Here is a 26,858-nt window from a genome sequence, read left to right as displayed (position 1 = left end):
GGAAGCGGAGGAGCGACGGGGGACGGGAACCACAGGCGGCCTTATTAACGTGCCAGAGCCCCAGCGCTCGTGCTCGGCGCTTGCGAAGCGATGGGGCTGTGGCGAACGGGTCGCTGTCCGTTAACGGCCAGTAGTCTCGAACGCCTGCGCCCTAGCCACACCCACTGGAGGCAGTTACCGCCCACCAATCACCGCGCGGAAGGGCAGCCCCGCCCCCTCAGCACGCCTCAGAAGGCGGTCCAGCCCTCCGGCGTGCCTTGTTCTATCGCCATGGAAACGCGAGCGGCCGGCGGAGGAAGACGCGCCGCTCTCTAGGTGGGGCGGCTCAAGTATCGGCTGGTTGCATTGTCCGGGTGGGGGCGGGGCCTCTCGTGGGTCGGGTCGGGGGCTCGGGGAGGAGGAGCTCGCGCCGCGCCGCGCCGGCTGCCGGGGGAGGGCAGAACCCCCCGCGCGCATTGTACCTGCGGCGCGGCAGTTTGCGCGCTCCCTCGCGGAGGGTCCTTGCGGCGGGCGGGAGTGACGGGACGGAGCATCCACTGGGCCGTGCCCCCTCCGGAGCCTGCTGCGCTCCGCTCCCCGGTGTACCCAGCCGCCAGGGGCGCTGGTTCTCCCGGCTGGCTGCCGAGCAGAGCCTTGTGTGGCCACCCGTGGTGCGTCTCGAGCGAGCTGTGGGCCCGTGACAGGAACCGGAGCGCCGGCCTCGCTCCCTGACGCCCGGGTCTCCTCTCCGAAGCGGCACAGCAGGGGGCACCAGGTGTGTGTGTGCTCCTTCTGCCGGTGCGCTCCAGCCTCGCCTCCCCGCTAGGGCAGTGTTTCTTACACGGCTTGACACCAGGGAACACCAAACAACAGTAGTTTTTATGCGGCTCACCTGTGTAAATTTTCTTCAAAAAACGTCCTCAGACCAAACAAACCCAAGCAGCAACATACACAGTACAGCAAAGCCAAAAGAAGTACACTAATGCAATCGGGTAGCATAGCAATGAAGAACTGACTTTGTATCTGGTTTTAATAACAGAAAATATACGCTGTTTTGCAAAAGCTCATGACACACCTGCGAGTTGTTCAGGGAACACCAGTGTTCTGCAGAACACAGTTCTAGGGCATGAGGGTAGTTAAATTTCCAAAGCCTTTTCTGACACTTAAGAAATATGTGATTTGGTGGAACCCCTGGGGTATTGTGGGAAGGATTAATTGAAAAAACAAACCACTGATTTTTTTTAAAGAATAAAAAACAGGGATAAAAGTTTCACAAAAGTGTGTTTAAAAAAATCCTGCTCTTTTTTTTAATGAGCTCTAGTTGAAACCCCTTACAGTAGAACCCCGAGATATGTGCACTCAAGTTGCACCTGTCTTGGTTTAATGCGACTCACAGTAAGGGGCAACTGGTGCCTGGCTCCAGGCTGCCTGCCACTCAGGGGAGCCAGGAAACTGGCTAGTGCTACAGCGCTGGTCAGTTTCCTGTCCCCTGTGAACAATGGGGAGGTGAGAGGCAGGCTGGAGCTCCCAGAGGAGCGGGGAAACTGACCAGTGCAGCACTGGTCAGATTCCTGGGTCCTGAGAGCAGCAGGGAGACTGGATCCCAGCTCCAGGGCAATCACAAGAGACAGGAGACTGACCAGCACTGCTGTGCCAGACAGTTTCCTGGCTCCCCCAAGTAATGCGAAATTTAACTTATGTGGGGCTGTGCAGGAACGCAACCACCCTGTAAATCGGGGGTCTACTATATTAGCTAGGAACTGAACTGAGACCAACACTCACTTCAGAGTGAATGTGTATCAGAGGGTAACAGTGTTCAGTGAGCAGTTTAGATCTGAACTTGTCACGGAAGGCTCAGCACTCACTTAGCAGGCTCCCAATCCAAATAATTGGAGTTCTCTCAGTGGAAGAGATTGTTGCAATTTGATTTGATTTTTTAAAAACATTTAAAATTGAAAGTTCTCAGGATGTATCATTGGACTCCCACGGTTGATAAATAATCTGCATTTCAATAATTTGCCTTTAATCTACTAACAAAAGTTACCTACTTTTCCTTGGTCAGAATTCTGCCTGACACTGCAGAGGTACTGTTAGTTATTGCTGTGAGGCTTGTTCCCAACTACAGTAGTCCCTTGCGTATCCCAAATTTCGGGTAAGTCAGAGAGGCAGCTTGGGCAATGGGTTAAGCCTGGGGTGGGTTGCGGGGCAGGAGGGTGGAGGTGAGCCGGAGCGTGTGGGGAGTGGAGCTGGGGCTGCAGAGGTTGGAGCAAGGTCAGCAGGGGTGGAGGGTAGGGGCCTGAAGCCTGAGCCATGTGTGCTGCACTGGGGACTGGAGCCTGAGCCCCATGTGGGCTGTAGTGCATCAGGGGCTGGGAGTCCTGTGTGTGGGTTGGGGCTGAGCTGGGGCCGTGGAGGGTGGGGGCAATCCTGCAGGGTAGCTAAGAGGGCTAAAACCCTTCTCCCTACCTTCCCAGAGCAGTGCCACTGTCAGCTTGGCAGCTGTGCTGCTCTGGGAAGGGGGTTTTAGCCTGCTTTGCCACCTGCGGTGGCAGGCAGCTAGGCAAGGTAAAAGCCCTCCCCCTATCTTCCCAAGGTGGTGCCTAGTTCTGCTCTGCAAAGTCATGGGGAAAGGGCTTTTAGCTAGCTTAGCTGTCTGCAGCTGCGGGAAGCTAGGCAGGCTGACAGCCACACATATTCAAGTTGTGTGAAACTCACGTTAAAGCGAGTTTTGCGCAACCTGAAGACGTGTAAAGTGAGGGTTTACTGTACCAAGGATATCTCTGCTGATGTGAAAAATGTTTTTGTTCCCTTAAAGTGGATGTAGTTTTACCTGCTTATGTGTTGACTACTGAGCTAATTAATAGTACTGCGCAATTAATAAATATTCCATCTGTCAGACAAAAGCTATCTGAGTTAATCCTTTATAATAAATTTTTTGCATTTTTCCTTCAAATCTCGAAGGAAGATTTTGTTTTAGTTTAGTGTTAGTTTCTTATTGTTTAGCAATATTATTGTTACTTTTGATCCAGTGAAACATAAATAGTTTATCGTTAGGGAGAGGTAGCCGTGTTAGTCTGTATCTTCATAAAACAAAAAAGCAGTCATGTAGCACTTTAAAACTAACAAAATTCTTTTGTTAGTTTTAAAGTGCTACATGACTGCTTTTTTGTTTTTACAAATAATTTGTGCTATGTAGTCCAGTTGTTATTGAAAAATAAAGAGCCTGAGGATGCTACAAGAGCATATGTAATCGCATTGTTGTCAGTAAATGTTTCAGTGAAGAAAACAGGATAAAAGGCAAGTATTTGTATGATGCATTGTAATAAGCATCAAACCTGTTTAACGTATTGTTGGTCCAGAATGTCTCACTCTCAGGCTGAAAGTGTCATAAGGAATATCATTCGAGAAATAGGACAAGAATGTGCTACGAAAGGACAAACTGTGTCTGAAACCTTGGTGGCTTTCATGGTAAGAACAAAAGTAATGTTTTAGCCATTTATTATTTCGTTTAAATGCCTTTGGGTCATGTTAATATCCGCCTAAGTTTAACAACATACTTTTCACTAAACAGAGAGATTTAGCAATTGAGCACATTAGCCACAATTTGCAAACTCTGTTCTCAGGTTTTAGCCTTGTAGTGATTTAATTTTACTCACTGCGAACAGTCCCCAATAATACCTTTTGATTATGTGTAGGTAAAAGCTGTTGTTTTGGATCCAAAGAACGAGTTTAATGTGGATCGAACCCTCACAAAAAATGATGTGCAAAACCTTATTAAGGTAATTCTGAAAATTCTCCAAAAGTTCAGAAATTTTATATACTTACATGGAATTAAAATTTAAAATATCTGCTTTGTATTTATAGTAACAGTTAGTACCCACCATTGCCATCCACAGGCCAACATATACAATTATGCAAAGAACAGTGTTGTGTATGCATTGGGAAGTCTAAACAATCTAACTACTGGGTAACATGATGTTGAACTAAATGACTGAGATCTCACCATAATAGCTATAGGTCAGATGAAGATTAGATGAATGAAATATTTTTTGCCTCCTGGAGCTACATTATAGTCAGGTATTGAAGGACGGGGAAGATAGAGACTGAGCATAGCAGACAGAAATATTGGCAGCATCTTTAATTGCTTTAATCAGTCCTAGCAGGAGATTTGCCTATACCAAAGGCAGGCAATATACAGCCCGTGACTGGATACAGCCCACCAAACATTTGGATCCAACTTGCTGTGGCCTAGCAGGAACCTCAGGCAGATTCTCTGTCTGCTACAAGTTGCCAGCTGCTGGGGCCAGTGTGTGTATCTCTGTGCAATGTGCCCCTTGAGGGGCGAGGGCGGTTTCTGCATACTGCCTGGGTCTCCAGCACCATGCTTGGAACCTCAAATTGCCCTGAAATTGGCCAGTGGGTGCTGCAAGGACAGTGCTTACAGGTGCATGCAGCATGCAAACACCTTCTCCCCTCCAAGTCTGTTTAGAGAGATGCACATGCTTGCCCCAGCAGACAGTCACTTTGAGTGGTCTGTGGGGCCACAGCAGCCAGGGAGCCTGCCCAAGAGTCTCACTGGGCTGTGGCTAGGAGCTGCTTATGGTAAATGCCTTGTGGCCACAGCCTGCACCTCTTATGCCCTCCTGCACCTCAACCCCCAACCCCAGGTCACAACCCTCTCCTGCACCCAAACTCCATCCTGAGCCTGCTGTCCGCCTGCCCCAGGTCAGAACCTTCTCCTGAACCCAAACTCCCTCTCAGAATCTACGCCTCCTCCTGTACCCAATCCCCTATTCAGAGCTGCCTTCTGTACCAAAACCGCTCCCAGACTGCATATGCCCTCCATTAACATGGTAGAAACGTGTGGCCCCTGACCACGTATCAAATTCCTGGAGTGGTTCTCCAATGAAAATTATTGCACAGCCCAGGTCTACGCGGCTCTGAACAGCCTGTCAGAACTTGACACATACTAAATATTATGAGTTTCTTTGTTTGTGATTATTAGCTACCTGAGCAGTTTCCTAAGATTCCTTTAAAGCATTTTGAAAAGTAGCATCATACTTCTTTCTTATGGTACCGTAGTCAAGAATGGATTGCACATTTTTTACAGATGGCTAATACTGACTCCTCATTTTCTTTTGGGAGAACGGGGAGAGTGTCAGCTCCGTAAGTTGCTGTCTCAACAGTAACTTTGCTATTGATGTTTCAGAAAATTTTAAATGGTTAGAAGGAATTAACTTTTACAACTCTTTTCTTAGCTCTGTGTTAGTAGGCTTCTTGACACAACAAATCCATCCCTGGACACTATTAAGATGCAAGTTTACTTTGATATGAATTATACAAACCGAGGTAATTTTAATATGTGTAAGTATTAAATATGAGCATGTGATAATTAAAATTGTATCTAAATATAGTTTGTTTGTATTTTAATATTAATCTTTATTGGCATACTATGTGCATGTGACAGTACGACAAAATAAGAATAATAAAAGTGAACTTGAAAGTGTAGGCAAAACCTGTATTCCTGTAAACTTTTAAAAATTCTTCTGACTGTATGCCTTGAGGTAGGTATTACTTTCCTTGTTTTAGAGGTAGGGAAACTGAGTTACCAAAGGCCATGGAATAAGTGAGTAGCAGAGCTGGTATAAGGAGAATTTGGCTCCCAAGCCTGCATTCAGTCCACTAGAACATGCATGTCAACTCATTTGATTTTTATTTTTTTTTAATTGGTGAATATTTTGTGCTCCAGTCTAATCAATTCAGTTATCTTTGAAAAGAGTATGGGATCCTTGAGGATGGAAGCAGTAAGAACACGGATAGGTAATAGAATAGGTCTGTGGCAGGCTCCCTGTGGTACAACATGGAACTAGGCTGCTGCTGTGCTCCCTGAACTTTCCAGCCTTGGCTGCCTCTCACAGTGCTTTGTTAGTGAAAAGAACCAAACCCCTCCTGTTATGGCAACAACATGTTACTCCTGAGGGAATTCTGCACCCAAAAAATAAATATTCTTCCTCAAAAAAATCTGCCTGCCATATTTTAAAATTCTGCAAAATTTTACATATTTTATTTATTGAAATACCACGGTATGATCACGCCATTTTCAATTATTTGCTGACAAGAATTGTGAAATAAATTACCAAAATAATTGCAAATGGCATAATTGTGGCTGTGTTTCTGTGTTACTTTGGCATTTAAAATATGGAGAACTTTGCAGGATGTTCATTTTTGACATTTTTTGCTGCAGAATTCCCTCAAGAATACCAGGGTTTTGTGTGGCACAGTCTGGGAGTGGGCATCTTGGTGAGGAATCTTGGTGCAGGGGAAAAGAGATTCTGCAAGTGGTGGGTAGGTGAGGTGAAGGTGGCCAGGGCTCAGAGGTGGGAAGTGGTGCTTGGTGGGGTGGGAGCGTCAGGGTCTAGCTGGTTGGGGCTATGTGGGGTGGTGATCTGTGTATGGGGGGCTCTGGAAGCCGGGGTGAGGCTTGATGGAGTGGGCATTTTGGCAGCTTGACTGATAGGATTCTGGGTGTAGGGAGCTCCTGATACAAAGGGCACTTGGGGGGTGGATTCCAGATGGGCAGCATGGTTACCCCTATGCTGTGTGGCTTTGCAGCTTCCCTTTAAGCCCCACACAGGGGCTCAGGGCTGAAGTGGGAATAAATCACTCTCTCCAAGCCCTGAAGCTGCTGGGAGATCTACTCCCTACTGGCCTCAGTAGGGAGCTGCCCAGGAAAGCCTAAGGCCCAACTCCCTGCCGCATGTTGAACCCCATCCCTGTTTTCCTGAGCATCCCCCTACATCCTAAGCCTTCATCCCTGACTCCACACCACAGCCCTGAGCCTTTACCCCTTTCTGAACACCAACCTGCATCCTAGAACCCCTTCCCAAACAAGGAGACCTCTCTTGCACCCTTCACTCTTCATGGCCAGTCCCACCCCAGACTCTGCATCTCTAGCCATAAGCCCTTGTACTCTAACCCTCTATCCCAGCCCTGAGTCCCTCAGCCCCACCCTACAGCCCACTCCCCCAGCCAGGGCCATCACATTCCTGCACCCCAACCCTCTGCCGCAGGCCTGAGCCACCCTCCATACTCAGAATTTCTTGGCCCCACCCTGTCACATGAATTTTATTATGTGCACAATATGAAGGTGATACGTTGCACCTCACTTCCACATTGGCACGCACAAGAAAACTAGTTCCACTCATAGCAAAAATTAGAGGAAACACTAGTGGGCAGAGGGATAATTGTACAGGAAGCTGTTCCCCCTGTCTGCTCAACCCCCATGCATCTGGCCCCTCATTCTCCAAACCCACCTCTCCCCCACCACACTGAGCCTCATCCCCATGCACCTGGTACACCCCTCCATACACAAACAAACAAACACACCCTGTGGTACACAGCTTCTGGCAGCCAGGAGTTGTTTCTGAGGCTTGGTCTGACCCAGTCCCATCTGCTCTGTGCAGGGGAGGGGGAAGGAGAACTCCATCTCTGTCCTGTGTGAGCCACTTTTGAATCATACAGAGAAAGGCACCAGCAAACTTGTGGATCCCCTGGTCTTGTTCCCCAGAATGGTACAGTCTTGCCATGGTCAGAAGCCTGACTAGTTTAAGTTCATTACCCAGACTTCCTCTCTCTCAGCGTGGGGAGGTTAGACGCTGGCCTTTGTAATCTGAGCTGAGATTTCCCAAGCACTTTAAGTGCAGTACATGGTTTTAGGTAAAATATAAAACAGACTTATTAGCTACAGAGTAATTGATTCTAAGTGATTTTAAGTGGCAGGCAAAAAAGGTTAGAGATAGTTATGAAAGAAAATAAAAGGTTAACATGCAGTCTAAATCATGAACTTTCTTAGACTGAGCAATATTTGGGTCAAACATTTTCTACAATGTTACATGTAAGTTACAATCCTTACTACATAGGCTTTCCCTTTAAGCCTGAGACCATTCTCCTAAGTTCATGTCTTAGTGTTTCCAGCATTCTTGCTCATTAATAGTGTAGGTGGGGGAGGAGACAGGTAAAAACACAATGCACTGCCCTTTAATTTGTACTCTGAGACTTTGTCTATATGGTGTGCCTTACAGTGGCATAGCTGTGCCATGATAGCCAGGCCACTGTAAATTATGCAGTGTAGCCACTCTTTGCCATCAAGAGACAGTTGTCCTGCCAGCAAAATTAAACACTCCCAATGGGGGCTGGTAGCTTTATCTGTAGGAGAGTGTCTGCCACCAACAAAGTGCTACCTGCACGGGTGCTTTTTATCATTCAGCTTTTGGTTGGCAAAAAGATGTGTGTTTTTTTTCATGCTCCTGACCAACAAAAGTTTAACTGACGAAAGTGCAGCTTAGGCATAGCCTTAGTCCATGTCCCTGGTAAGAAACCAACACAAATATGCTAGATGGGCCTTGCTGAGTCACAGGGTTGAACAATCCCTATTGTGTGGTGCTTCTCTTGCAGAATTGTAAATCCTTCATCCATGGCTGGGGGTAAAGCTCCCCTGTGATGAGGCTAACCTCAGCTCCATCCCTTCCATCTGTGCCCACCTGTAGCTTGGAGCCCTGAGACTTTCTCCCTCCACCCATAGGAGCCCTGAGACACCCTTGGTGGCCCGGGGAGCCCTGGGTCAGCCAGGGCCCCAAGCCCCACTGCCCAGAGGAGTCCCGGGCCAGCTGCAGCCGTGCCTCTCTTCCTCAGACCTTAAGCCACTCAGGGAAAATGTCTCAGACTCTCTCTGGATCCTGCATGAGACATAATAAGAACGGCCATACTGGGTCAGACCAAAGGTCCATCCAGACCAGTAGCCTGTCTGCCGATAGTGGCCAGTGGCAGGTGCCCCAGAGGTGGGGGACCGAAGACAATGATCAAGCAATTTGTCTCCTGCCATCCTTCTCCAGCCTCTGACAATCAGAGGCCAGGGACACCATTCCTACTCTTGGCTAATTGGCTTTTATGGACCTAACCTCCATGAATTTATCTAGCTCTTCTTTGAACTCTCTTATAGTCCTAGCTTTCACAGTCTCCTTTGGCAAGTAGTTCCACAGGTTAACTATGCGCTGAGTGAAGAAGAACTTTCTTTTACTAGTTTTAAACCTGCTACCCATTAATTTCATTTGATGTCCTCCAGTTCTTGAATATAATAATAAACTTCATAATATAAATACAGTATAAACTTTGAATAATATAAACTTTCCCTTGCATCTGTGGCTCCAGCGGCCGCAGCAGCGTCAAGTAAGGTTGAGTCTCCTCTGGCCTATTCTACCCACTGCCCATGTCCTCATCTACAATTTCTCTGCTGCTTGATGATTATTTAATGCCCACCTGGGTGTGGACCACCTCCTTCACTGTCACTGGAGTACTAGAAAGGGACAACTTTACAAATTTATACCCAAATTTACAACATATTTCAATAATAGACATACAGCAAAATATCATCCCTTCGTGCACACTAATGATACACACATTTTGATAGAACTGTGGGTTTCAGTAGATCATGACCCTTCCTGTGTATCTTACATGGCACATTTTGTATGAAAGGTGTAAGTGTATGACAGTGATGTTCTGAGGTGCTGATTTGAGGTACAGAGTACCATAAATTTTATCATGGGGAAGTGCAGAGTTACAGCATGGATATAACACAGAAGGAGTGTACAAAGGATCTAGAAGCCACTACACATTAGGTTTTGTGATTTTTTTTTTTAAAAGAGAAATGCATTTGCCTTTTCCTGTTTAGAATGGCAAAGTTCTAATTTCTTTGAGCCAAATTCTTCTCTCACTTACACTGGCCCATTGACTTCAGTGGAATTACTCTAGACCTGTGCTTGTGTAACCTGAGAGCAGAATTTGCGCATTTGTTGATTTTCACAGCTGAGAAGGATCAACATTATTGGAACACCTATTTTAAATTGATTGAGTTTGCATAGTCCAGAGATTATTTTTAAATAAAAATATTTCAGTTGCAGTGAATTGGACAGCTATGATATTTGTATATAATAGTCAGATACAAGTATGTTTTTCTGATCAGTGCCTGCTCTCAGTGACTTAAAAGTGGCGGGGAAGGTTTAATTGGGAGCAGCAAAAGAGGAGGAGAATAAGAAGTCATGGTGACATATTAGGTCTGAAAGGCAGAGGACATTCCAAGAGTGTCAGGGCAAACTATGAAAATTATTTGAAAGATTTTGCTGGCTAGCACTGGCTTACTTAGTGGATTTTTAAAAGTAACAAAACCAGTGTTTCTGAAACTTTTTGAGACCACAGAACACCAAACAATATTTTTTATGTGGAACACCTATGAAAATTTTCTTCAAAAAACTGTTGTCAGTTCACAAGAAAACAAAGCACACATGCAGCAAAAACAAAATGAAGTAATTTAATCAGGTATCATAGCGCTCAAGAAGTAACATCAAATCTGGTTTTAATAACAGAAAAAGTATACCAACAGTGTATATTTCCAAACGCTCGTGGCACACCTGTGAATTGTTCGTGGAACACCAGTGTTCCATGAACCCAGTTTAAGAAACACTGAGCTAAACTAAATGCCTGATCCAAAGCCAATGGGATTTGTAAAAGGCCCAAAATACTGGACTGATTGAACATACTATTTGTGTAAAAATTATTTTCCTGTATGTAGGTGACATGAAAACTGAGAATAATACAGTAAACTCTTTCGTATCTGGCAACTCTGGGACCTGGAAGTTGCCAGATATGCAAATATTCTGGTTAATTGAGAGTAGCTTGTGGGGAGGTACAGGCAGGGGTCAGTGCCCCCCCCTCCCAAGAAAGTTCAGTTTCTCTCGCCGCCCCGCCCAGTGGTGGCTCCCCGCCACTGCTGCCCCGTTTTCCTTTTGGTGGGGACATTGGGAGCTGCTGATGGGGCTCCCACCTGGCACTGTGGCACGGGGAGTCACTGGCAGTGCTTGCACATCACCATGCAGTGCAGGAAGCTGCTGGCAGGGCTCTCACATTGCTGCGTGGATGAACAAGAGTTTACTGAACTTGTCTCTCACATAGCACTTCTCAAATCTCTTTCCTTCTCAGTTGAGTTACTTAATGAGCAGCATCGCATTCTAGAAGCCAGGCTGGCCCCTGTGAGCAGAGAAGTAACAGATAATCGTGCTCGTACACGAGAAGAGCTGGAGAGCATTTACCGAAAGATTGTTAGCTATGTTCTGTTGCGCTCTGGCCTTGGATCCCCTACAGACATCAAAGTTGTTAGGGAGGCAACAGGTTAGTAATCAGTCAGACTATGTAATACGGGGCAAATATCCTCCTTATGGGAAAATAAATGTCTGTCTCTGATTCTGCTCTGAGCCCATCTAATCCTTTGTGTAATTTTCACAGTATAAACTGATGCACTGGTATCTTTTTGGGTATAGCCACCTAGATTAAGTACTAAGCCCAAAGAGATGGCTAAATATCCTTGTACCCGTTTTTGAGTCTTTTCTTAAAACAGAATCATAGAGTTTTTAAAGGTGGAAGGGACTACTGTAAATCTGGAGTAACACTACTGACTTCAGTGTGGTTTCCTGGTGTGAAAATCATAGGTGTTGGTAATAAGGCTGTCTTATTCCTTTTTTAAAACTTCCAATTGCACAGATGCTAACAAATATTGTAAATTGTGACCATTTTTAAAAAAATAATTGCTACAAGTAGTCTGAATTTGAGTTAAATAATTGCTATGAGATATAATAGCTTGATAGCATATCATCTTGTATGGTTTGTTATTTGTTAGTCTCGAACAATAGGCTAAAATTACTAATCTCTGAATGTCTAAACACCTCTTCAAATCTAGCATAAAATTAGGCCTTTTCACAACTACCCATCAGGAGGAGTTAGGTTTGCTTTCTTAATATTTTCAGTTTCTTTCTTACACGTGCTGTATTTTTAAAATCTTTTCAGCTGCCCTTCAGAGTGTGTTTCCCCAGACAGAGCTAGGTGTTTTTCTCTCTCTGAATAAGAAGGACAAAGAGCGACAACTGAAGGAACTTACCATGATTATCACAGGAATTCGGCTATTCAACAAGGAGTGTGGAAAAGGAGGAGAAGGAATTGATGACTGTAGGTATATTACTGAATTAAAGTTATGAGTCCTGAACCAGTCTCTTCTTGCCTCTAGCCCCAGTTAACTTTGAAGTAGGGAGCCCAAATTTGAAGTCCTTATTCCATTCCCAGGAATGGAGTAGTGCCCTACTTCGAAGTTTAACTTCGAAATAGGGTGTGTGTAGATGCTCAGCTTCAAAGTTATTTTTGTAATGTAGACATGGTGAAGGTGAGCAGGATTTGGCCCAGTATCAGTAAGCCTGATGGAAAAACAAACTGACTATTAGATGAATGAATTGTGTAATACTATGGCCAATCAAGGGAAGTGTCAAAAAGGATACTGTCAAAATATTTATAGGAGAGCATACCCTTAATATTGCATGAGTTGTTAGAAATATGGGGTGGAAAAACACATGAATTCTGATAATTTGGGGCAATTTCTTCCAGTTCTTTTTGAATACAAAAACATCTCTAAGTCTTGAGTCCTTCTAATTGTTCATATAATTATTATAACAATATAAATTGGTGCACTAGTATCTTTTTGCGTGCTGCCAGATAGATTAAATAGTAAGCCCAGAGAGAATGCTGAATGTCCTTGTTACTCTCATTTTTGATACTCTCCTTAAAATATAGAGTTACAGAGTTTAAAGACAGTTTCTGCTATTCTGGATACTTCAAAAGAAGGAAATTTTTAAAAACCCTAACAAAATAGCTAGGAGGTAAAAGGATCCCTTCTTGACTCCTGCTGGTGGCCAGTTGAAACCCTGAAGCATGAGCTTTGGGAACATAAGACGTAAACCAGAAGTGAGACCTGCACCCCCCAGTCACAAGCAATCAATGTTATTAAATATTTACTTATTAAATTATTAGATATTTCACTGCTAAGTGTATCAGAATTATTATTTAAAAGGCTGTTCAAATTAAAAAGATTTCAATATATATAATACTTTGTAATATGCATAGTTTAATTGTATTTTCATATATAGAAGGTATCAGAATATCTGTAAAATGTTCTAATATCTCTGAATGAATGATGCTATACAAAAGTAAACAGTAAAGTATATTGTGAGTTGTGACCATGCAAGTAACTCTTCTACTGATTATTTGGATAATGGAGATAATACTTTGTACTCAGAGCACCTTTAATTCAAGGTTCCTAGTGCTCTTCACAAAGTTATATCCAGCATTATTACCCCCATGTTACAGATTAAACAAATACATTAACTGAAGATATTTATGAGATTTCTATTCCCAAAGATCATACAGCAAATTGTGGGCAGAGCTGACTGATTAGACATGAACAGTTTTGTCACTCAGAGCAGCTCTTTGAGTCTGATCACGACACTGCACTGCCTCTGCTGCTAGCTGGTTTTTAATGTTAAGTAACATAGAAAGAGGAATGTATAACAAAACCCCACATGGTGCAACTGTTTGCTCTAAGTGTGCACACGTCTCTCTTTTGCGTGCCTAGATGTCTGTTTGCATGTCCCAGTGTGGAATATAGTAGATGCGTAACTGCTTATACCCTCCTTTATTAATGAGATTCAAAGAAGAACTGTTAATTAAAAAACCACCAGATCAAAGACTTTGGATTTCTGTTGAGCAGTTTATGGAATTTTGTGAGGTTTTTGTAATATACTATGTCCAGTAAGTGCAAAAGTAGTTCTTTTCAACACACAATACTTTTATCTTTTTGGCTTTAGATAGTGGCATTACTGTACTATGTGAGCATCTCATAAATGTGATTTAATTAATTTCCATAACACCTGCATGAAGCAGGGAAGTATTATTATTATCCCCGTTACACACATGGGGAACTGAGGCACATAAGTGATTGATTCAAAGTCACACACAAAATTTGTGGAAGAGCCCAAAATTAAACCAAAACCTTCTGAAAAGCTAATCTTCCATATTCCTACCCAATACTGTAGTATTTTTCCTCATGGTAGATTTATCATTGTTAAGAACCATTTGACCAACAGTGTACATAATGTTTGGGTCTTGTGAACAAAGTTTGGAAATACGTATGATGTTTCGGAATCAGAACCTATACTCGTAAATCTTTTGGAGGATCCTCTGATGCAAGTATGGAAACTAAAATATTAGCTGTGATTACCAGAATGTGTTTGTATATCTGTTACCTTGTTATGCATCTCGTACTAAATCTATATAAATAGTGCCAGCTATTCTGAATGAAGCCATCCCAGTAGCCACAGAGCCTATTGATGCAGAGCTTCGTGCCTCCCAAGCTCTGGCACACCGCTACACGGCTGTCTTGGAAATGATGCATGAGAACCCAGACAGAAATATGGACGCTAGATTTGCTCTGTTAAAGGCAGCACTGTTCAACGTGAGGCAGCATGAAGTCTTCCTCTGCATCATTCTGGTGAAGTATCACATTATGTCATATGCATTGTTTAGGATATCTTAATATGAAATTTCAGTGTAAGTTGCATTTTACAAATTAAAATAAGGGTATATTTTGAGGAAAGAAATACTGGTGCTGTGTTTAAGCTATGCAGCTAGAATGATATATTAAGTTAATGCTTCCGGGAGTCAGCCTGCCACGTGTAGGAGTCAGGAAGGAATTTCACTCAGAATACATTGACGGCTGTGTGGCTTTTCTGTAAAAAAAAAAAAAAATCCTCTAAATCATCAGGGATGAACATTGCTAGAGATGGGACATTGGATGGGGAGGGCCACGGCTATGCACTGGCATGGAGCACACATTTTCTCTGTCCCTCTCAGGCACTTGGCTCGCTGGTTCTTGCTCATAGGCTCAGGATGTAGCTCTTTACCGTGGATGGGATCAGAAGGAATTTCCCCCCATATCAGATTAGCAGAGACTTTTGGGGATTTTTGTATTCCTCTATAGTGTGTGGGTATGGGTCACTTTCCAGGAATATCTCATTTAATCATTTCCCTGCCAGTGAGGAGGGCCTGTGCTTGGCATGTGGCACATAATAATCTGGTCTCATGTGAATTGACATATGCTGCTCTGATTTCAGTTGTTGGTTTAGCGTAGGGGTCAGCAACCCCCAGCACAGGTGCCAAGAACCAGTTTTTGTCGGTACATGAGGCAGGTGCTCATCCCTGCCCCTTCTCCCCCAAGCAGCCAGGAGCTTGCTCAAAGCCAGGCCTGTGGATTCACAAAAGACCAGCTAAGCAGTAAAGCTCTGCATTGTAATTTATTTATGAATGAAGGTGTTGTAAGTAGGATTATTAGTGAGTTTAAGAAGTATCACTGGCCCTCAGACCATATACAGAGGTCAAAAAGGCAAATTTCGACACTCTGCCTCGGAAAGGTTGCTGACCCCTGGTTTAGGGTGTGGATGGGTGCTGGATGGTGCCAGGTGCCTTTGAGCTACAAGAGCTCAGACTAGATGATCCAGTGGTCCCATCCAGCTGTAAAATTATGACTATTTAGATGTTAGGTTGCATGCCATCCCTTAAAATATAAATGTCCCAAAAAAAGGCAGAATACAAAGACCCAAACAGCTTCTGATAGCTATTTATTTTTCTGTGACTGTCCCGCTACTTACCTGGAGTATGTTCTCTTTCCAGTCTGATGTGGTCACATGTGCACAAGAAGTTGAAATGATGGACAAGCAGTTTGCAGCACAAATAGAGCAGTTAAAAAATACTGTTCAAGGAAAGACTGCTGTACCTACATCACAAGTTTTTGTAAGCATATGAAATGCAAAAGTAATATTTTTGAACAAAGGCAGATTAGAAAAATCACTTTTATTGCCTATAGTACTAACAAAATACTTTATATGTTGCAATACCATGTGACATGGGTCACACAACTTTTATTTTGAATTAGGAAGAAAGCTCTTATTTTCTGTGTCTGTCTACTAACATGTTCCCATCAAGGCACTGTTCCCTGGATACAGTTTCCTTGACATCTAATTATTTGCTTAAAAAATTAAAATAAGTTTGTTATAACATGTGTCCTCAGTTGCCTTGCCAATATTTATGGTTTTACAAACACACTTTACTAAGTGTTTTAGTATTTCTTCTTTCTTTCCTATTGCTTTGTCAAAAATACAAAAAACAGGGAAAACTGACCATAGGTGAACAGATAAAATGATTATACTAAAAGTTCTGTTAAATACACAGAACAGCACTAAAATAGATTTGTCTAATACCTTTTTCTGTATAGCAGCCTTCAATATTACTTGTAACAATATTAAGTAAAAATATTCAGAGATGAGTTTTAAGTTAATGATGCTTCACTATTGTATTATGATGGAATAGCCCTGGTTCAGAGTCTTCTATCCGTATTATTTTGAAACTAGGGTTAGTTCTTGTTTGGGTTCTTATTTTATCTGGGAAAATATGTAATAGTCACTGTCTTGTCCACTTTCTGTCATAATTAATGATTAAAAAAATTAGAAGGGATCTTAAACATCATGCTTCAGGGCTTAAGGTTAATCTATAACTATTAGAAACTCTCTTCCGACCTGATGTGGGTGGCAGATTATCCCATGTCTGCCTTCTCTAGGCGCATCTAGGCTATGTCTATGCTAGAGAGATCTGTCAACAGAAGTTTCTGTCTTCTGACAAACCTTCTGTCAACAGACCACTGCCAGATCGAATGAGCAATCCTCCAGCATTAACAGCGAGTGGCCTGACTGCCCGGCCACTCTCTTGACAAAACGGCCAACCAAAAGCACAGCTTGGTGTCCCGGAAGCCCTGTCTGTCAACAGACGATCCCTTGGAACTTCCAAACTGGCTTTCTGTTGACATAATCTGTTGACAGAGGCATTCTGCCTGATGGGGGAGAGTCAGCATGCTGTTAACAGAAGTGCTGTGTTCTGTCGATTTACTGTCAACAGAATGCCTTGGGAGTGTGGACGCTTTGCAGGTTTTATTGACAGAACACTAGTCTTGTTGACAAAACTGTCTAGTGTAGACATTGCCCTAGTGCTGAGTCTATATGCCTGTTGACCTGACAAATCCTATCTTTCTCACAATAGCTGATACTCTCTTCTTCTATCCTGCTCCCCAGAGCATTTCTTTCTCTTTGCCTTTTCTCTTCCTGTACTGCTCAATTTTATCATGAGGGCCAAAAACATACTTCAGATTTTACATTCGAACAAGAAGGTGCATCATCCCTGTCATAAGGAGTTTACCTTTCTCAAATGGTTAGTCTTTACCAGGTTGTTTGCTTGTTTTCTTTATATTTGTTAGCAAGATACCATGTACAAGATACTAGATTCCATCTGTGCTCCTGGAGGTAGAATTTTCCCCATCACAAGACCACTTAATTCTCTTTGTCTTCAAATTTCTGCAAGAGAAGTTGAATAAGAGCATCAGGAAAATATTTTGTAATATATTATTTGTATTGTGGAGCCTATGTTGATAATGTAGTAAACAAGTATTTTACGATATACAGTAGACTCACTAACTTTCAGCAGTTATGTTATGATGCTGTATACAGTAAAAAAAAATATTTTGTTACCATTCTTCTGCTTTAGTTTCTTGTGTACGTAATGTTTTATGATAGAAATACTGATGATCAGAGCTGACTCCCATACCAGTTGTCATCGTAGCTTCATTAACATAAATGCTAATGTGCTAGGATGAATGTTAAATTCAGTGCATGTATTCCTGATATTAGTGGAGCCCTTTTCTTTTGTACTAAGATCTGAAAATTTGAAGATGTCAGTGTTAACATTCAAAATTGATTGAGTGTAGTCAGGAATGTAATTATGTTCTGCTGTCCATTTCCCCAGTAAGTTCAAATATATCGTAACAGGCACATTTTGTGCCTCTGTCTTTGAAATCTGTATCTGTTTTTTTTGGCTTTCTTTTGGGGTAAGGGAAAATGAGAGAAACAGTGGCTGACATTTGTCTATGCCTTGGTATATTTATATTTCTTTTCAAAGTTAACCACAAAGATTACCTGAATAAAGGTATTTCTTCTCTGTTGCCTTGTTCTGCCTATATTCTCTTTTTTCCATTTATATTACTATACGTGTGGGGAGGAGGAGAGACTCTTCTCCAATATAATTCAGCAACTCACCTTCTGTGATTCCCCTAAATGTTATTTTATTACTTTCAAGGTAAATTTGAATGATTTCAAGGATTTGGGCCTGATCTTGCAAGCCTTCCACTGGGATTTCTGAGTGCACAAGGAATGCAGGATTGGGCCCTTTTTAGTTGTATTTGAGACTCTTTTTTACATTATTTGTTTAATTTTACAGAGAAAACAAATGTAGAATTCAGATTTTTTTATTATTTTTTAGCCTAGTTTTCTAGCACTATCTAACCTCTGGACAAGCTTTCAGGATGAGATATTGCTGCTGAGTTTTTTCACTAATTTGACAGTCAGTCTACAGCAGTTCTTGGGAATCCATGCACAACTGTTTCCTGATGATCTGATGGAATCACTACTCGAAGGAGTGACTGTGAGAAGTGATGAGCAAAGGCTAAAGGAAACCATGGGTACTGAAAGTTATCACATTTCCCTTTTGTCCCTAGAGTTCTTATATAATGTTGTGATTTAAATCCTGTTTCTAAAAGGTGCAACTTTCCTATCTAAGGCCATAGCTAGTTTCTCAGTACCTGACACTGTAAATCTTTACTGATGTAGGGGTTCTTACCCAGTAATTTGTGGGAGCTCAAGATCACACAGAAACACTTAATGCTTTACAGAGCTGAACTCTTACTTTCTTGATAAAAATGCTATGCATGTAATCAGTACACATCCTCTGGAGAATGAGAGGAAAACAGTGCTTGGACACCAATATTTATTCTTCCACGAATAGAGCTACTGTTTCTTCTTCTAATTTATCAATGTACTGTATATCTGAGAATGCTCCTATTCCCTGTGAAGTCAGCAGACATTTTGCCACCAGCTTGTCTAGATGTGAAATCAGGCCCTTTTCATTTAAGGTCTTGTCAATGCTGTAATTGAAATTTTCCTAGCCACAGTCTTAGGAAGAGCAAGAGAGGTGGAATTCAGATACAATTTTTAAAGTTACTCCGATGACATAAGCTACTAAATTGCTTTTATGTTAAACTTATAAGCACCTTGAGAGATATTCATATACCTTTCCATAGTATTTACTAACGCGGGACCCTTATTCCTCTTGAAGCTGTTTTGTGGTGGTTGCATAACTGGTTGGCAAAATATTCCCAGAGGTAGATAGCTGTGGTTCGCAGTCAAGCTGAAAAGGCGTATCAAGTGGGGTTCACACAGATCTGTTCTGGGTCTGTTTTGTTTTGTTTTTGTATTGTTTTTTCAGTATCTGATAATAGCATAGAGAATACACTTACCAAATTTGAAGAGGACACTAAGTTGGGAGGGGTTTCTTTGTTGGATAGAATTAAAATTCCAAATGATCTGGATGATCTGGAGAGATGTTTTCAAGGAAATAGGACGAAATTCAGTAGGAGCATATGCAAAGTATTTTACTCAGGAAGGAACAGTCAGCAGCACATAACACAAAAAAAGAAATGACTGCCTAGGAAAAATACTACAAAAAGGGATCTCGTGGTCATAGTGGATTATAAACTAAATGTGAGTAAACAGTGTAAGACTGTGTTGCAAAAAAAGCAAACTTCATTCTGGGAGGTATTAGCAAGAGTGTTGTAAGCAAGACACAAGAAGGATTTCTTTCACTCCACTCCATGATGATTACTCAACTGCAGTAGTAATGCATCTAGTTCAGGGCACTACATTTCTGGAGAGAGATGAACAAATTGGAGAAAGTGCAGAGAAGAGCAACAAAGATAACTGAAGATCTAAAAAACATGAGGGAAGATTGAAAATAAAAATGTTGTTTGTTTAGTCTGGAGAAGAGAAGGCTGAGGACATAACAGTTTTCAAGTATGTAAAAGGTTGTTACAACGAGGAGGGAGAGAACCCCCTGGCTAGAGAAGAAGTCAGTGGCTATGGCTGGCTACCAAAAAATAAATAGCCATGGTGTACCAGGCCCTAATTTGCACAAGTGCTGTGTTCTCACTCCTGTGGAAACTGATGGAGCTGTGGATGTTGAACACCTCAAGCTGCAATGTGTAAAAGCATAATTTAACTTCTTTTGAGATTCCCCTTAAATCACATTTTAGGCACAAATGTATTGTCATCTTTCCTTTGTCCAATTCTCTTTCAGGAATCAAAGTGAATGTTTCTGATTTCAAGAAACAAGAGTGGCTTTTTCCAGAAACCACAGCTAATTTCGATCAGTTGTTACTCCAGTATCGTGGATTTTGCGCACACACACTTGCAGAAAAAGATGGGCTCCTCCTCCCAGGTGTGTTCTGCATTCTTATTATTTTATTTATTTGTATTGCTGATACCTTGAGTTAAATCTTTTTCTTACTGCAAAGATGCATATGTTAGCAAAAAGAGTATATTTAACAACATATACTCTGTGGCTATGGTTACACTGACCCAAACCACCGGCAGCAGTATCCAAATGGGTGGTCTCAAAAATGCAAATGGCGGTTTATTTGCGTATTCGCTCACCAGCAGACGCTGCCGCCAGCACAAGAAAAGCTGTATTAATGTGGTTCTGTCAGTGAAACCCTCTTTTGTTGGCAGCCTCTTATGCCTAATTTTTTCCAGGCATAAGAGGCTGCCGACCAAGTGGGGATTTCGCCAGCAGAACCACATTAACACAGCTTTTTTTTGTGTTGGCGGCAGCGTCTGCTGGTGAGTGAATATGCAAATGAGCGACCATTTGCATTTTTAAGACGTCCAATTTGCATACTGTTCTCAGTGGTTTGGTTCAGTGTAAGCATAGTGTGCATGTTTTCTTCCTTCTGTGCCAGAATGCCAATTAGAATAATCCAGTGAACACTTTTGCACTTTATACCTAATGTGTAGTTGTAATAATCCTCTGTAGTTTTGACTGTGTGTGAAATCATAATTAGTGGTCATAGACTATGTGTTCGAGACTTGACTATGGTGTTCATTTGTTTTGTCTCCACAATCTCTTCAACTCAAATATGCCTCTACTTGCTCATCTTTTTTTGGTGATACTTAGTAATCGTGTCATTTCTTTAGGTAAAACTGACAATTTGGTTTGGTTTTGAGCAGGTGATGGTGAAGTAACACTGTTTGTAGCGGTAAAAACAAGACTTCTTTAATTTCAACTTCCTGGCCTATTTAGTGTTGTCTTTTGACATGGAATTAGTAAGTGAATCACAAATCAGAATGAAATTTGCATGACAGACATTTGAAAATATGTTCAATGTTAATGGAAGAGAACATATTTTATATTGATAGATATGGATGATTGTAATATAGGCATGATTCAGAATAACTTGCTCTTACGTAGTAGGTCTTTTCATCAGTAAATTTCAAAGTGCTTTACAAAAGAGGTAGATATCATTGTCCCTCCAGGGGAACTCATCTGTTCTGATGGTTTGTTGAAGCTAACTTTTACTGTAGGATCCCTCTGTGTGTAGAATGATGTATTGGTTCACACCTGTTTTTGCTTTATGTGTTAGGAAATCCTGCTATTGGAATTTTGAAACATAAGGAGAAATACTACACTTTCAGTTCCAAGGAATCAGCATATGCTTTTGCCCAACAGCCAGATATGTTCATTGAGTTGATTGGAGACAAAGCAAAACAATGTGCTGAGCTTATTCAACTGCTTGAACTTCATCATCAGTTTGAATCCCTTGCTCCTTATTCACAGGTATTCACTACTTGAAGCACTTGTTGAACTGGTGATGTGACGCTGACCATCTGTCCTTTTCATTCACTGGAAAGCCGTAGCCAAACTGGCTTTAGTGGGACACAGAGAAAATGTATTTTATTGAGACAGTACTTAGTCTGAGGACATATGTAATCCTCTACCCAGCAAAGAGAGTATATGGATATCCAGCAAATCTTACTCTTTGGTTAGTAACAAAGAGGAAGCCGTGCTAGTCTATACACTATCAAAACAAAAAGCAGTCAAGTAGCACTTTAAAGATTAGCAAAATGGTTTATTAGGTGAGCTTTCGTGGGACAGACCCACTTCTTCAGACCATAGCCAGTGGTCTGGCTATGGTCTGAAGAAGTGGGTCTGTCCCACGAAAGCTCACCTAATAAACCATTTTGCTAGTCTTTAAAGTGCTACTTGACTGCTTTTTTTTTTTCCTCTTTGGTGTATAGATAAGGGGCATCACCTCTGGGAGATGGTTTACCTTAAACTCTACATATGGAAAGGACAAGACCAGGGAAATTCAGTGGTGGCAGCATTCTACCATCTTCAGTCCAGAAAAATTCTGTGGATGTTTTTTTTTCCAGTTTCCTCTTTGCAGGACTTGCCCGTATCAAGGGGAAGAGGGTCCTGTGTAATTAAGCACTGGAGATGAACATGAACAGCTTGACTTTGTCAGCACAAGTTCATTTGTCTATCCTTGTATATTGTAACCTCTAGGGGAAAGCATGTTAGTGCATGGATGTTAACATTTGTGTCCTGGAAAAATTCCAGCTGTGACAACTACATTCCAGCTTGGGCAATTGCAGTCTGCTTTTAAAATTCCCCCTGCAATGTGTTGAATATTGTATATTCTGTTTAATTGTCCTGTTTTGTTAAACAGCTACTAGGCTTTACACCAGAGGTAGCTATTTTTCAGAACCCCTCTGCATAAATTTAATACTTTACTTTAAATATGTAAAGTACTTTAGAATCCTCTGGAATGACAGATAAATAGAAACATAAAATGACTATTAATCACTGGTTACTAATAGACTTTTACATTCTGCATTCAAGCCTTTAAAACTTTCAGTATGCTTTTTAGTGTTTGTTTCAAAAAGACTCTGCTGTGTCTGTGTGTCTTTTTTTCCTATCATATGGATTTTCCTAATAAATACCTGTATCTTCGTCAAGGTTGGAAGCGGAGCCAAACATTCAATGAAACCAATCACCAAATGTGAGAGCAGTACTCAGACTGACACCCATATATTGCCTCCAACTATTGTGAAGTCCTATGAGTGGAATGAATGGGAACTGAGAAGAAAAGCCATAAAATTGGTTTGTATTCAGTATTTTCTGGAAGATTAGGCCTTTATAAATTTGGCATATGTTTGGCAGGAGGTCAGACTACATTATCATAAGGATCCCTTCTGGTTTTAAAATCTATGAAGAGACAAGTTTCTGTGATCATTTTCTCTTTAATTTTACTTCAGTCTATTTCATACTCCTGTTTCAAAGGCTTCCCCATCCCAGAACTTTTTTGTTTTTTGTTTGAGCACTATTTTCACACCTAGATTCATTTGGTTCTTAAGTCACAGGCACTCTTTTAAGTAGTAAGATCTTTTCAAATAACAATGAATTTTTAGAATGGTATTCTGTATTAAAACCACTTAACTCATGGGGCTCATCCACACTATCCCCCTTCTCTGAAGGGGGCATGTAAACGATCCCGCTAGGTGAATAGCAATGAGGTGCAAGTCTACCCACACAAATTCGAACTTCCCTTATTCCCAAATGTTTTGGAAGTAATGGAACTTCCAAGTTGTACGGGTACTTGGATGTGCTGCGGCTAGACTGCTTGTCGGTGCTTCGAAGTTAGCAACTTCAAAGTTCCGGTGGTGAGAATTAGGCTAATAAGGTGTTGCATATGCAGCACAGCACCTCGTTGCTATTCACCAAGTGGGACTGTTTAAATGCCCTCTTTGAAGGAGGGGGCTAGTGTAGACGAGCCCCATGTAGACAGCTTAACCATTTGACATTAATGGGCTATATCTTCCTTTTGTAATAAAAGTATATGGAAGGGCTAATATGATAAAAATATTGCAAACAGAGCTATATCCATTAATAGATATAATGCTAGCAGGTCTCAAAAAAGTTATAGTAACTGTAGTAAAGTGTGGGTAAAAACACCACTAAGAGAGGTGATTTAAAAGTTCAGAGAGTGAGTTGAAAAAAATATACTGCATGATTATACAGATGCGATAATATGTTATAATTAATTTCCTTACTATTCTCCCACCTAGCATTGTCCTTGATAACAGCTTTGTGTGATCTTTGCTTCCCAAACTGTATTTTGGTACTTTTTATTTTGAATTGTATTTTAAAATACAGAAACATCAACTCTAATGCATTAGAACAGTAGACACAGACAGTACTTCTTCATTATACGTTGGCCTGTTACCTAGGCTTTTTAGAACCCGAAGTAGTGATAACTTAATTGTATTATTTTAGGTATTGTTAGGAATAAATTATTGGGAACACAGTGCTTTCAGTTGATGAAAGATTGATATAAATAGGTGTGCTTTTATGCAAAACTACTATTTAGTAGATTTAAGCACATACAGATGTCAGCAATGGGTTTAGAATATTTTGCATAATTATTTAAAATTTTAGATGGTACTAAGTAATTAACAGAAGGTAATGATGGCTGCTTGCTTTTCTCCTAGGGTTAAAATGTTACGAAAAAGTTTTCCAGAATAGCTGTAGAGAACAATTTTAATGCACATTTTCTATTTATTTTTCTTATAATTTTTTTATAAAATACATAGATAATAGTGACTTTTATGGATAAAAATTAACAGTAACCCAATTAATAAAATGCTTTATGTAATTTTAGTTATATGCTTTTCTATTAAATATACTTACAAGTAAAGTTTTCATTTATTTATTTTTAGTTTTATAACTTGATGGGTTTTTTTAATTGATTAATAGAAACTGCAAACCTGCTAGTATTTGACATTGCCTTCAAAAGTCCTGCTTGTTCAAATTAATCCTTAACTATTTGGTGTTTTGTTTTATTAATTTATGGTGGCTGAATGTGCAGAATATGTCTGCAGTTAGCTTGATCAAATTCTGTTGTAACATACCCTTAATTCCAGGATTACTCTCCTCCTTAACGGTAGCATATTTTTAATATTAAGACCTATGCATATGTGTGACAAGTTTAGTGGGATGCTTGTGAAGGCCCAGCATTAGGCACAAAGTTTCTCACAGGCACGTTTAGATTTTATCCCTGATTTTGCCTTGTTAAAGGCAAGACTTTATGTACTTATTTTTTGAGAGTATCTCTGGTCTTTGGATTGATTTGCAATTGATATATTTTTTTTAATTTAGCATATTAATGGTAGGTATATAACAACCAATACCACTTGAAACATTAAGATTAGCACAATTGGCTGTGAGTCCAGAGTAAGAATCATTGTTACCATGGGAGAACATCTTAATATCCTGTACCAATTATATTTTGAATTTTTGCTAGCTTTTTAATTATGCAATTATATTGATTAGTAGCCTGGTGGATAGTTATCGTGACTTGGCATGCCTTTTGCCCAACAACTTACAAATAATTTTAAATAGGGTTGCTTAAATAACATTTTATAACAATTAAATTTATTTTAATGAATTTAAGGATTGTGTTAGAATATAAGGTGTATTTTATTTTTGTCTGTATATTAATTTAGATATTCAATATTTAAAATTTTAATATCTACAGTTCTATACAAACATTTACTTTCATGGTAATTATGGATTATATTGTGCACATAATTATGAGCACAGAGCATTAACTTTTAAGGTGTATGTAACTATTACCCATACAAATTATTATGAATGTGTTTGCAAATAGATGTATGGGAAAGTGGTAGGGGGCATGGTTGTGTACATTTTTACATATAGATGTTGTGGTTGTAAAGCATTTTATACATTTAATTTTAGGTTTTTAAGCAAGTTTTTATTTTTTTTTTAATTTGGGGTTTTTATGCCCCCATTTTGTAATGTATGGGTTTTATTACAATTTGATTAATATTGAAGCCTTGGACCATAATTGGAAATTTTTATAGTTGTTTTTGATATTAATAAAACTTTTTTTTTTTTAGTTTGGGTGGAATTTTTTAAATAATGCTTTTAATTTTTAGTAGGAGTATATTACTCATACCATTTTTTTATTTTTCCCCCCCTATTGATAATTTACATCTGTATTTGCAAATGTATATCAGGGCCAAGGACACTTGAGGATACCAATACCCTGTAGAATGTGGAGGTAGTCCTTTTTTGGGGATTGCTTAGTTCTAAAATAACAACCTATGCTACGGTTTGTTTTGTGCATTCTGATAATAGCAACTTTATGCTATGTGATTGATTATGCTTTTTCATCATTGCTAATATTAACAGTTCATTGGAAGGGGAACAGCCAGATAGTTTTAAAGCATTTGCTCTACAGTATGAAGACTTCAGAAAAAGCTGTTTTGTTGTGTTTTCCACAAAGTTTGCCTCGGTAGATTGGTGCTAAAATGAGATTATGGATCTATGAAACCTGGGGGCCATACATGTAAAAGAGAAAAAATAAGCATAATTGTAATCTATAATATTTACATTTCAGAGAAATATTATAGTTAAGAATAAATTTTTTCTTACTCTCATCCTGTTTTCATATTTAGGCTAATTTGCGTAGGAAATTAACTCACTCAGTGCAGACTAATCTCAGTCACATGAGAAGAGATAACTCCACCCAAGTGTATCTGCAAAAGGATTTTGGAACACAGACTAGACTTGACAACTCTAGCAACGTACCCAGGCCACAAATTTTCCTGGCAGGTCTCCGAGGAGGATTAACTCCAACTACTCATATGGTTAAAGTGAACTTAACCAGAGCAGTTGATGAAACCTAAGTGAAGTTTAAGAGACCTACTGGAGCATAGTTCATGGTTTTTTTTTTAAATCCATATAGAATTTAGCTTACTATCCATTACTTTCAAAACTCTATGTCCATTAATCGAAAGAGCTGTGTTTGTACTCCATGGTTTCTGTTCAGAACAGCTAAATGGCATTAAGTGACAGTGATTATAAAAAGCCTGAAACATCCCATTTAAAACAAACAAACAAATAAAAAGTAGACACCAGGACTGGCTGTAAATTCTGAA

The 26,858-nt window shown here is 40.6% G+C and overlaps 1 protein-coding gene across 1 annotated transcript; it reads left to right on the top strand.

Annotated features, from left to right (window-relative positions):
- The first annotated feature begins 293 nt into the window (after positions 1-293).
- Positions 294-26,858, top strand: CFAP206 (cilia and flagella associated protein 206). The gene is made up of 14 exons (XM_074988854.1): positions 294-315; positions 2,042-2,131; positions 3,339-3,447; positions 3,675-3,758; positions 5,238-5,328; positions 11,011-11,199; positions 11,872-12,030; positions 14,190-14,398; positions 15,577-15,696; positions 18,268-18,466; positions 20,137-20,277; positions 21,479-21,672; positions 22,855-22,998; positions 26,376-26,858. The coding sequence occupies exons 3-14, from the start codon at positions 3,340-3,342 to the stop codon at positions 26,604-26,606; spliced, it is 1,869 nt and encodes a 622-aa protein (XP_074844955.1). The 5' UTR covers positions 294-315; positions 2,042-2,131; position 3,339; the 3' UTR covers positions 26,607-26,858.

The sequence above is a fragment of the Carettochelys insculpta genome, chromosome 3 (assembly GCF_033958435.1).
Source record: "Carettochelys insculpta isolate YL-2023 chromosome 3, ASM3395843v1, whole genome shotgun sequence".
Taxonomy (NCBI): domain Eukaryota; kingdom Metazoa; phylum Chordata; order Testudines; family Carettochelyidae; genus Carettochelys; species Carettochelys insculpta.
This window is presented reverse-complemented; position numbering and strand designations above follow the sequence as displayed.